The following is a 12,976-nucleotide window of genomic DNA, read 5'->3' on the forward strand; positions in this document are numbered from 1 at the left end:
TGTAAATATGTGTGTCAGTGTCCTCTGCGTGTAAATATGTGTATCAGTATTATATGTGTGACTATGTGTGTCAGTGGTCACTGTGCATCTGTCATGTGTGTCAGTGCCCTCTGTATATACATTTGTGTGTCAGTGTCCTCCTGTGTGTAACTATGTATTGTGTTTGTCAGTGAATGTGTGTGTGTCTGTAAGTGTGTTTGTCAGTATGTGTCATATCAGTGAGAGTGCCTGTCAGTGCACGTGTCCTCTGTGTGTATGTGAGTGTGTCAGTTTCCTCTGTGTGTGTCAATGTCCTCTGTGTGTAAATGTGTGTATCAGTGTATTCTGTGTATAAAAATGTCTTTGGTGGTCAGTGTATATTTATAAATAATATTTATTTTTCTAAATATTTTCATTTAGTGACTTTTATACTTCAGTTTAATAGTTCAAACACTCCCCCTTACATTCACAATATTCACATTATATCATGTTTATTTTGAAAAGATTATTTACTACCTCTGATCAGGCTTGTTCTCCAATATGGGATTAACGTAAATATCCATGTCTACATGTTTAATTTGGAATTTAAATCAATAGAAATTACTTTCTCGAGGCAGGCTACTTAGGAATTATTTTTTAGACCTGCAGGAGTACTTATCTGTAAAAGGTTGAGAAACACTGCACCAGGGGACTTGTGTGCACACATCATCTTCTAGTACTGAAACCACAAAACCCATCAACTTTGAAGAGTAAGTCAGTGCACATAAGAGTCATGGTTACACTAAATAAGAATTGTGTTGTTTTCTCTAATAAAATCAATACTGTACAAGTGTTCTGCAACTCTATGAATATGTTTTGCAATTTAAATTCAGTTCCATTCGACACTCAGAGAATAGAGTTTTCAACACCTCTTTGCAGCATTGTCAAACAGAAAAAAAAAAAAGAAAGTAATATTAAAAGACCACTATAGTGCCAGGAAAACAAACTCGTTTTCCTGGCACTATAGTGCCCTGAGGGTGCCCCCACCCTCAGGGTCCCACTCCCGCCGGGATGAAGGGGGAGGAAGGGGGTTAATCACTTCCCTTTCTCCAGCGCCGGGCTCCCTCGGCGCCGGGGACTCTCCTCCCTCTTCTGATGTCATCAGCTGAATTGCGCATTCAGCCGATGACATCAGAAGAGGGAGGAGAGTCCCTGGCACCACGCATTCAGCCAGTCCATAGGAAAGCATTCTCAATGCTTTCCTATGGACGCTGGCGTCTTCTCACTGTGAAAATCACAGTGAGAAGCGTTGAAGCGCCTCTAGCGGCTGTCAATGAGACAGCCACTAGAGGCTGGATTAACCCTAAAGTAAACATAGCAGTTTCTCTGAAACTGCTATGTTTACAGCAGGCAGGGTAAATCCTAAATGGAAACTGCTATGTTTACAGCAGGCAGGGTTAATCCTAGATGGACCTGGCACGCAGACCACTTAATTGAGCAAGTTCATGACTCACAAAATTCCTTTAAAGTCAAATGCAGTTTGAGCAACCAGGAAGCCCATTTAGTGACTGTCTGAGTGACAGCCACTCAGAGGGGCCTTAGGCAATAATGTAAACATTGCTTTTTCTTAGCTGTTCTGGTGCTTAGAGTGTGCCTTTTAAGAGAACAAAGTCTGTACATGCTATCCATAATCTTATATGTGTTAGGATCTAATTTGCTTCCCATATGATTTTCTAGAAAAGGTATCTGGAGATATTTTTTAGGTTTTGGGCCAGATTTGCCCCTGATAGCTCCAATGCTTGATTGCAAATTCAAGTGGATATTATTGGCACTTTGCACTCAACTGCAGAACCCAGCATTCCATCCACACATTCAAACCCTACCCACAGTATTCACACCATCCTGGCTTCTGCTTTAAAATTCTCCCAAAAATTGATAAATATTTGGAATTATTTTTTTTTTAGACTTATTATAGTTTTGTATTAGCAGCACTAATGGAATTAATGCCATTGGAAGCAATGTTAACTTTAGATAACAAGAAGTCCTCTTACCGTTGTTGCATACTGGATATCCTTCCAGATGGATGTTTCTCTTGATAGATCTGATGCCTCAAACAGGTTTTCCAAAATGACCTCCCCAATCATGTCATGCCTGGAAAACCTATCAAAGTCAAACACACTAAGGTGTAGTTTCCTACTGGGTAGTTCATCGTATGGAACAGGAAAGTGAAATGGCTCATCAAATGTAGGATTGAGTGTCTTTCTATGAACTCGGGTTTGGAATTTCCTTTTTCTGTCAGGCAGAAGGTAAATCTTCACATACGGATCGGAACTTCCACAAAAATCCTTAGCAGGTAGGTCAAATGCTTTGAGAATATGGACAATCAGCGTCTCATTCTCATAGTCATACTTTAGTGTGAAGTTGATCTTTCCACATGTCTTGCCGTCATCCTTTTTGGTATCTTCAGTGTCCACTGATTTTTGCTTATACAACTCAGGTTTTATTCTACCAATGCTGGTTGGTTGCTCTGTGACTTGGAGAGTGTCTGTACCAAAATCAAAACTAGACACATGCATCTGACGATTCAGCTGCCTTTTGAATGAAATGTGTCTGCAAGGAATTAAAAAACACATGCAATCATTTAGTAAGTTCCAACTTTCCACTGTCTGCTATCATTGTAGTTATTTGATTTCATGCAAGTACATAAAAGAACCTAGCACAGTCAACCAAAATGACTGAGTTCTGGATAGGTGAAGTTGCAGCTGCACAGTAATCAGATGTAGAAGAAATGCAATGTGACCATAACTGCATTTTTTTCATTACAAACTATGGCTTCGATTTAATATTTTTGGAAAAGCTTTCAAATTGATTTAATATTTTTGGATAAACTTTTAAAATCATGTTTTAATATGAATTTTTTTTATATGTTGCTACCTTTTGATATATTGAAACTTTTTTTATACATGATATATTTTTTATATTTTAATATTTAGAAAAAATAATTTTAAACATTTATCGAAAAATATTAATTCACTAAGAAAGTGTATTCAACAATATTAAATCAAACTTATGTTATATTCTAGCAAGCAGTATATTTTCCCTGTTATATTATTATAGATGCACTGGCAGGTAGTATTGCATTTTTTATTTTAATAGATGTACTTACAACAGATGGAGTGCATGTACTTTAAATGGGTTGTCTAAAAACCATAACCACTACAGCAAGGCAAAAGGGAACTTCAGAAACAGGTATATATAAATAGTAAGCCAGCATGAAGGCACCCCAAGAATCCAGGTATGTGTCCATGGGATGGCTTGACTATTTAATGAGGTACAGCACCAGAACGTTCATGGCATCATAACCACTTCAACATGCTGAAGTAGTTATGTTGCTTAGAGTTTCTTTTTTAAAAAAAAACCTGAAAATAATGAAGATTGGTCAAGATACAAAACTCTCAGTCCCATCCACATCTCTGAAAACCATGGAGACTAAGGAAATTCTTATGAAAAGAAAACATATCTCCACTTGCCTATAACAACAGGTTCTTGAATCTCACAGTATTTAAAAAAAAAAGTCTGAATTAGCATGACAAAAACATTTTCGTCATTATTATTACACGAGGTCACACATTTAGGCTTGAAGAAAGGAGATTTCATCTAAGGCAAAGAAAAGGTTTTTTTACAGTAAGAGCAATAAGGATATGGAATTCATTGCCGGAAGAGGTGGTTTTGTCAGAGTCTATACAGATGTTTAAATTGCAATTGGATAAATACTTGCAAAAACATAACATACAGGGATACAATTTCTAATTAGTGGGCTAATAGCTGCTTGATCCAAGGAGACATCTGACTGCTAATTTGGGGTCAAGAAGGAATTTTTTCCTAGTTTGTTGCAAAATTGGAAGCGCTTCAGACTGGGTTTTTTGCCTTCTTTTGGATCAACAGCAAATGCATATGTGAGGAAGGCTGAACTTGATGGACGCAAGTCTCTTTTCAGCTATGAAACTATGTAACTATGTAATTATGTGATCTTTGTATTATTAGTGGAAAGCTAAAAGGCCGAGCTATATAAAACATGACAATTTGTGCCAGGATTCTACTAAATTAATGCATATCTAACAGGTTTTAATGTAGTCGTGTGCAATAATAGCTCTAATTGAAAAGATATGGTGGACGTGGGCATGTTAAACACAGCCATCAGAAGCGATATAAATGGGGTCAGCTGTTCCCAATTGACAATAAGATTGAATAGGTATTGTTAAAAGCTAGAATATGGTATTATAAATGTCAGTATATCAAAAGTAGAGAAATGATATATTCTCAAATCAATTAGACTACAATTCAGGTACTTGGAACTAAATATACCCAATCTAATGCTTTCTTACAGCTCTGCATAAATAGACCGAGTTCAGTTGATTTAAATAGACTGTCTTTTAGTATTGTATTGTTCTTGTTTTAGTTATACATTTTTTAGTTATACATAACCAAACACTTTAAAAATGTCTAAAGAGTTAGTTAAGATATGTTTCCTGTTTTTTTTCCAGTGGTTATATGTCAAATATCTATTACAAAAAGAAAAAATGCAAGTATGTCCTTTGGCCTCTGTTTAATCTAATTGGGCCATCAGAAATGATCACAATCTGTTAGAAAAATATTTTTTTAAATAATTACTTTAAATAAACTTCCATATACATTAATGGTGACTTTTATAGATAAAACAATTGGAAAATATTCTCTAACAGCTTGTGATAATTTCTGATGCTGACCCAAACAACTTAAATTGAGACTAGTGATGTCGCGAACATGAAATTTTGCGTTTGCGAACGGCGAACGCGAACTTCCGCAAATGTTCGCGAACGGGCGAACCTGGAGAACCGCCATAGACTTCAATAGGCAGGCGAATTTTAAAACCCACAGGACTCTTTCTGGCCACAATAGTGATGGAAAAGTTGTTTCAAGGGGATTAACACCTGGACTGTGGCATGCCGGAGGGGGATCCATGGCAAAACTCCCATGGAAAATTACATAGTTGATGCAGAGTCTGGTTTTAATCCATAAAGGGCATAAATCACCTAACATTCCTAAATTGTTTGGAATAACGTGCTTTAAAACATCAGGTATGATGTTGTATCGATCAGGTAGTGTAAGGGTTACGCCCGCTTCACAGTGACAGACCAAACTCCCTGTTTAACGCACCGCAAACAACTGCAAACAGTCCATTTGCACAACCCCAAACTCCCCATTTGCACAAGGTTGGATACCAAGCTAGCCAAGTCCCGTTCCTTGTCCTCTCTGATGTCATTGAAGGTCTCTTCCTCCACCCAGCCTCGTACAACACCAAGGGTCCCCGAAAGGTGACAACAAGCCCCCTGTATTTTTTTTTTTTTTTAAATGTACACTACTGTTACACCAGATATGAGTTGCACTGGTGTGACACTGTGCCCTGGCAGGCCATGAAACGCACACGTGTGAAGGAAACTGACTCCTATTATATTACAGTCAAAAAAGATTTCGTTTTTTTTTAAATGCAAGCTATTGTGACACCAGATATGAGTGGTGGCACTGGGACCACCTTAAAAATATTGGATATCGCTAAAAATCATGATCACTATATACTTTCTCTACAAATCTCTAAAACGAACCAAACTACTCATCCATCCGCTATACCACTTTATCCCACCTAGAACTAGTGCCCAGTTAAAATACTTGACTCTTACTCACCCACACTCAGTCATGCCACACACATTTCACCACTACTCTCACTGAATCCCTCTGACTACGGCTAAATTCATCTTCTACATCAGAACACTACTCCTAAGATTGGGTTGTATCCATGTCTCGGGTCTTTCATTTCGAATAGGGGCAGCTTCGGTCTCCTTCAACACTTACACTCCAGTGCATATTATTAAAAGATTGGGCAGATGGAAATCCTCAGTCTACAACCGATATATTCCTCATCCCGAGAAAGAAATGAGGAAAGCTTTTAAAAGTTTGGCTTTGCAAATTTGATGCAATAAGTGTGTTTTTCTTTAATACCTTTTCACCCTCTTTGCATGAACCCGATTTACATATATTACTAATATGTTTCTGAACATATATATTATATTATTCACTCACTCACTCACTCTCTGGGCCGGCCTAAGACATCATGCTGCCTAGGTCCAACGATAAATGACTATGGGGGATAATGTATAATAAACACAGGTTACTGGCTATGGGAGGATAATGTATAATAAACACAGGTTACTGGCTATGGGGGAGATAATGTAAAATAAGCACAGGTTACTGGCTATGGGGGATAATGTATAATAAACACAGGTTACTGGCTATGGGAGGATAATTTATAATAAACACAGGTTACTGGCTATGGGAGGATAATGTATAATAAACACAGGTTACTGGCTATGGGGGGATAATGTATAATAAACACAGGTTACTGGCTATGGAGGGATAATGTATAATAAACACAGGTTAATGGCCATGGGGGGGATAATGTATAATAAACACAGGTTACTGGTTGTGGGGGGATAATGAATAATAAACACAGGTTACTGGTTGTGGGGGGATAATGTATAATAAACACAGGTTACTGGCTATGGGGGAGATAATGTATAATAAGCACAGGTTACTGGCTATGGGGGGATAATGTATAATAAACACAGGTTACTGGTTGTGGGGGATAATGTATAATAAACACAGGTTACTGGCTATGAGAGGATAATGTATAATAAACACAGGTTACTGGCTATGGGGGATAATGTATAATAAACACAGGTTACTGGCAATGGGAGGGATAATGTATAATAAACACAGGTTACTGGCTATGGGAGGATAATGTATAATAAACACAGGTTACTGGCTATGGGGGGATAATGTATAATAAACACATGTTACTGGCTATGGGGGATACTGTATAATAAACACAGGTTACTGGCTATGGGGGGGATAATGTATAATAAACACAGGTTACTGGCTATGGGGGGGATAATGTATAATAAACACAGGTTACTGGTTGTGGGGGGATAATGAATAATAAACACAGGTTACTGGTTGTGGGGGGATAATGTATAATAAACACAGGTTACTGGCTATGGGGGAGATAATGTATAATAAGCACAGGTTACTGGCTATGGGGGGATAATGTATAATAAACACAGGTTACTGGTTGTGGGGGATAATGTATAATAAACACAGGTTACTGGCTATGAGAGGATAATGTATAATAAACACAGGTTACTGGCTATGGGGGATAATGTATAATAAACACAGGTTACTGGCAATGGGAGGGATAATGTATAATAAACACAGGTTACTGGCTATGGGAGGATAATGTATAATAAACACAGGTTACTGGCTATGGGGGGATAATGTATAATAAACACATGTTACTGGCTATGGGGGATACTGTATAATAAACACAGGTTACTGGCTATGGAGGATAATGTATAATACAGGGAGTGCAGAATTATTAGGCAAGTTGTATTTTTGAGGATTAATTTTATTATTGAACAACAACCATGTTCTCAATGAACCCAAAAAACTCATTAATATCAAAGCTGAATATTTTTTGAAGTAGTGTTTAGTTTGTTTTTAGTTATAGCTATTTTAGGGGGATATCTGTGTGTGCAGGTGACTATTACTGTGCATAATTATTAGGCAACTTAACAAAAAACAAATATATACCCATTTCAATTATTTATTTTTACCAGTGAAACCAATATAACATCTCAACATTCACAAAATATACATTTCTGACATTCAAAAACATAACAAAAACAAATCAGTGACCAATATAGCCACCTTTCTTTGCAAGGACACTCAAAAGCCTGCCATCCATGGATTCTGTCAGTGTTTTGATCTGTTCACCATCAACATTGCGTGCAGAAGCAACCACAGCCTCCCAGACACTGTTCAGAGAGGTGTACTGTTTTCCCTCCTTGTAAATCTCACATTTGATGATGGACCACAGGTTCTCAATGGGGTTCAGATTAGGTGAACAAGGAGGCCATGTCATTAGATTTTCTTCTTTTATACCCTTTCTTGCCAGCCACGCTGTGGAGTACTTGGACGCGTGTGATGGAGCATTGTCCTGCATGAAAATCATGTTTTTCTTGAAGGATGCAGACTTCTTCCTGTACCACTGCTTGAAGAAGGTGTCTTCCAGAAACTGGCAGTAGGACTGGGAGTTGAGCTTGACTCCATCCTCAACCCGAAAAGGCCCCACAAGCTCATCTTTGATGATACCAGCCCAAACCAGTACTCCACCTCCACCTTGCTGGCGTCTGAGTCGGACTGGAGCTCTCTGCCCTTTACCAATCCAGCCACGGGCCCATCCATCTGGCCCATCAAGACTCTCATTTCATCAGTCCATAAAACCTTAGAAAAATCAGTCTTGAGATATTTCTTGGCCCAGTCTTGACATTTCAGCTTGTGTGTCTTGTTCAGTGGTGGTCGTCTTTCAGCCTTTATTCCCTTGGCCATGTCTCTGAGTATAGCACACCTTGTGCTTTTGGGCACTCCAGTGATGTTGCAGCTCTGAAATATGGCCAAACTGGTGGCAAGTGGCATCTTGGCAGCTGCACGCTTGACTTTTCTCAGTTCATGGGCAGTTATTTTGCGCCTTGGTTTCTCCACACGCTTCTTGCGACCCTGTTGACTATTTTGAATGAAACGCTTGATTGTTCGATGATCACGCTTCAGAAGCTTTGCAATTTTAAGAGTGCTGCATCCCTCTGCAAGATATCTCACTATTTTTGACTTTTCTGAGCCTGTCAAGTCCTTCTTTTGACCCATTTTGCCAAAGGAAAGCAAGTTGCCTAACAATTATGCACACCTGATATAGGGTGTTGATGTCATTAGACCACACCCCTTCTCATTACAGAGATGCACATCACCTAATATGCTTAATTGGTAGTAGGCTTTCGAGCCTATACAGCTTGGAGTAAGACTACATGCATAAAGAGGATGATGTGGTCAAAATACTCATTTGCCTAATAATTCTGCACTCCCTGTAAATACAAAAAAAATACAAAAAAAAAAAAATGAATGAATGCAGCTTCAGAATTAATCTAAATTGTATGCTGTCTAGGAGGTGGGAGGGTCTGGGAGGGAGGGTCTGCTGCTGATTGACTGGAATGTGTCTGCTGACTGTGAGGTACAGGGTCAAAGTTTACTCAATGATGACGAATATGATGGGGGCGGACCGACCATCACATATGTTCACCATCCGTGGCGAACGCGAACACGCTATGTTCGCCAGGAACTATTCGCCAGCGAACCGTTCGGGACATCACTAATTGAGACCATCGCTTGCAGACACTCGCTCATTCAAGCACCTACAAACCAAGCAAATGATATCCCATGTTAGCCACCTTCGAGACTGAACCACTCTTCGGGTAAGTATTTTAATCTGACTACCAATAAATTTAAGTCCCAACAAAGGGCCTTACTCTCCTAATTGCCTATAGTAATAAGTAAACAGTGTCCAAATTGTGAGATTATGGGTACATAAAAGCAGGGCAGGAGGTAAAAGGAGAAAATTTAATTCTCCTTAATTGTTCTTGCTACCCCACACTAATATTTAATAAACTGCTTCATGGCAGTCCCCACATCTAAGCTGTTCCATACAAAGAGTTCCCCTAGAACTACCCCCTACATCACCTAAACTTAGTGAAATTAATGGTCTACAACAAAACGTGACACTTCTGTGCAGCTAGTTCTATGTCCACAATGGTTCTAAGCAGTGGCATTAAAAGTACAAACCAGTAAATGAAGAACGGAACAAGTGCAAAACAAGAATATTAGATGCACCTCTGTGCTCTAGTTTTAATCAAGGACATATAACAAGTGTCGTTAATGGAATTTCGCATTAATAAAGGATTGCAACCGGATGTATGTTCTCCATTAAAAACCACAAGTAGATGCTAAAAATTTCTGAGTTCAGTTACTAAAGTCAGTGTCTAATATTAAATACACTGTTTAAATTTAATGACAAGCAGGGTAATCATTACCAGTTGTTAGAGATCAATAAACTAAGTAGTGAAAATGACTGCATTTTTTACCCTTAACATTTTATATTTGTACTTTGGAAAATAGTTTTAGTTTTTTTTTTTTTTTAAATCATACATCAGAAGAAGCCAGATGTAGCTAAAAAAAATAAATAATAATTAAAAAATAAAACAAGACCTTAAGATTGGTAGACAGCATCTAGATCAATCATCTTCTTCATTCTCCATTTCCCGTAATGTTCAATTTTATAGTGACAACTTTTGAAAAGGTGATAAATATTTGTGTGGTTGAGAGAATTATTCTCATCTCTTATTCTGTATGTGTACTTTTTTTTTTTTGGATAATGAGCTTTGAGAGTGAACAGGATCTCACATTGTTTTTCACTGTAAGTCTTTTTCTGTATATTTACAAATTTGTCCAAAAATTCCATGAAACTTTAAGTTATTTCCTTTATCTATATGCTGTAGTGTATTAATACACTGTACACATGTACAGGGTGGGCCAAAATTCAGAGTAGGGTTTGTGGAGTGAATAACTTTTTTATTAGTGAACCAATTTCAATGATATTACATTTTAAATGAGCTTCATTTGACACCTCACAAAGTCTGGCTCTTTTCATTGCATGGTTCATAACATGAATTAATGTTTGAGGCACTATCGGCCAAATTTCTGCACGGGTATTCTCCTTGAGCTGATCAAGTATATGCGGTTTGTTCATGTACACCTGCTCCATATCCCCACAGGAATTAATTGGGAGCTGAAACGTCGGGCAAACATTGCGGCTTAAATTGAAGTGGCATCTGTAAGCTCTTTGCGTCTAAAGAATAAACCTGACATTTTGAAAATAAAATTCCAGTATTCTTGTTGTTCCTTCATGAGATTATCCATGATGAAACTCCAAAAACTCAGCTATAATATGTACCTACAACAAAAAATGTCACCTACTAACAAATAAGTTATTATTTATCTTCCAAATCCTCCTCTGAGTTTTGACCCACCCTGTACTTCCAAATAGGTATCTATGCATGTGTGTCTGTCTATGTACACCTGTCTGCCTGCTTGCCTGTCTGCCTCTCTATTTATCTCTAGTTATATCCACCGATCCATCTATGTTACTTTAAGATAACAGAGTTGCCAGCAGAATTCCTGGAGCCCAAGGCTAAAAAACTAATATGACAGTTATGCTGAACACTTATACCCAGGCATACATTTCTTCCCCACACACTTTCTTCTCTAGCAGAGTGAGAGCTCCATTCCTTCCCTCATGGGTGCCTTCACCCACTGGGAGGAAGTGATATGACATCACTTCCTCCTATCAATGCCATAAATGGGGAGAATGGGTTCAGACTGCACAGTCTGGTAAGGGACCTAATCCGCTGGCAAACTTCAGTACTATCTGCCCCATGTGGGTCCCACTGCTTAACTGGGCTTTTAAATAACAGGCAATACAAAATCACACAGTACGCTCTGATCCATACAAAACAGGACTGATGACTAGGAGGCTCTTAAAGCACGGGGGTTAAACATTTGTCTTGCCCAGGAAAGACACAGTAGGCTGGCAAATACCTTCTTAAAATTGACATTGTCTCTAATAAGAATAAGTTACAAAATATTATTCCTGAAGTGCTTACCATTTTTAAAAGAAGCTTCTTCACACGTGTAAAATATTAGATGCTTAATAAAGAAGTGCTAATTCACAAGAATGAATGAGCTATACATCCCATATATTTTTACTTAACCAGAATTCCATAGACCTGTTCTTTGGAGATTACAAGGCAGATAGAAAATGAGAAAAGGATTTTAATTTAGAGTAGATTGAATGAATCTTAATCTTCAATCAACTTGAAAGGAACTTACATAACTACTTCTATCTGAGCTGTAATTTTAATTTAGTTGTTTTCCTTACTTACAAATATAGCAGTCTGTGGTTAAAAGTAAGTTTTCTTATGCTAACTATGACATTGTCTCCTTAAGAAGTTAATGAGGCATATCTCTTTAATACTGTCCATTAGAAAATGTGCCTTATGTTTTACTATAGAAGAATGAGGATGAAATTAAAGCAGTAACTGCTTCATCTTTCTTTCAGACTGAATTAAAGCCAATCTCAGAGGTAATTCTTAGGACTTGTCACTGGTGGCTCATCAAAAGGCATGTTGTTCATGTCAAAGTTTAACCAAGTAATTGCTTTAAAATTATTTGTAAAAAATAAATAAGTAAAACAAAAATAGTTTTTCCTTTCTGCCAGAAGTTTTCTATTCATATTATTTATTCATTCTTAAAAGAGGGAAAGACATTACAATCTATCTTTTGATAGACTGAAGTGGTCTGGGTTCAATGTCCCATGCCCCTTAACCCTGCAATAATAATTATTGCAGTTATTGAGAAATAATAATCCTTAATAATCCTTTAACCTATTGCTTGTTAGTCCTGACGCTATCAGGGACATTATCAGGCTATCAGGTTTACACCGCACAATCTACTAAAAGCAGTTAATAGACTTGTTCCTCCGAATTTAGAGATTGATTACATTCAGGAGCTCTGAGTCAAATTGTACCTGAATCACGAACCAGCTGAAATGGGAAACGGCTAGATTTAGTTTGTGGTCCCAAAAACAGAGATGTTTGGTAGGGGACTGTAAATAAATGATGATATTATTATTAGCATTCATATAGAGCAATTCAATTATAGAAAAGAGATGAAGGAAGCCCTGCTCAAAGAAACTTAAGTGTATAATTTAAGTTAATGTACATTTCCACGTGTCTAAAGACAATTAGTGGTAACGTGGCACGACTGGGATTCAAACTTAGGTTTCCCAGTTTAAAGACAGTGACATAACCACTATTCTGATCAGCTGGCATACACAGAACATAAGTATGAGAAAAATATATAAACAGTGACTTTCACAATATTATAAAGTGCTCCAGTCATCAAAGTGCAATTTATTTTACAATTTACTTATAACTTCCCTTCAGGTGTAGAAACCTGAAAGAAAGGTATGCACTTTGTATTT

General features: G+C 37.7%; 1 protein-coding gene across 1 annotated transcript in view; it reads right to left on the reverse strand.

Annotated features, from left to right (window-relative positions):
• The window catches only part of SYT6 (synaptotagmin 6), a 420,157-nt gene that overhangs the window by 115,151 nt on the left and 292,030 nt on the right, over positions 1 to 12,976 (reverse strand). Inside the window, exon 3 of the mRNA XM_063450305.1 lies at positions 2,010 to 2,568. Coding sequence (XP_063306375.1) covers positions 2,010 to 2,568 — 559 coding nt within the window. The remainder of the gene's footprint in view (positions 1 to 2,009; positions 2,569 to 12,976) is intronic.

This window comes from Pelobates fuscus, chromosome 1 (assembly GCF_036172605.1).
Source record: "Pelobates fuscus isolate aPelFus1 chromosome 1, aPelFus1.pri, whole genome shotgun sequence".
NCBI lineage: Eukaryota > Metazoa > Chordata > Amphibia > Anura > Pelobatidae > Pelobates > Pelobates fuscus.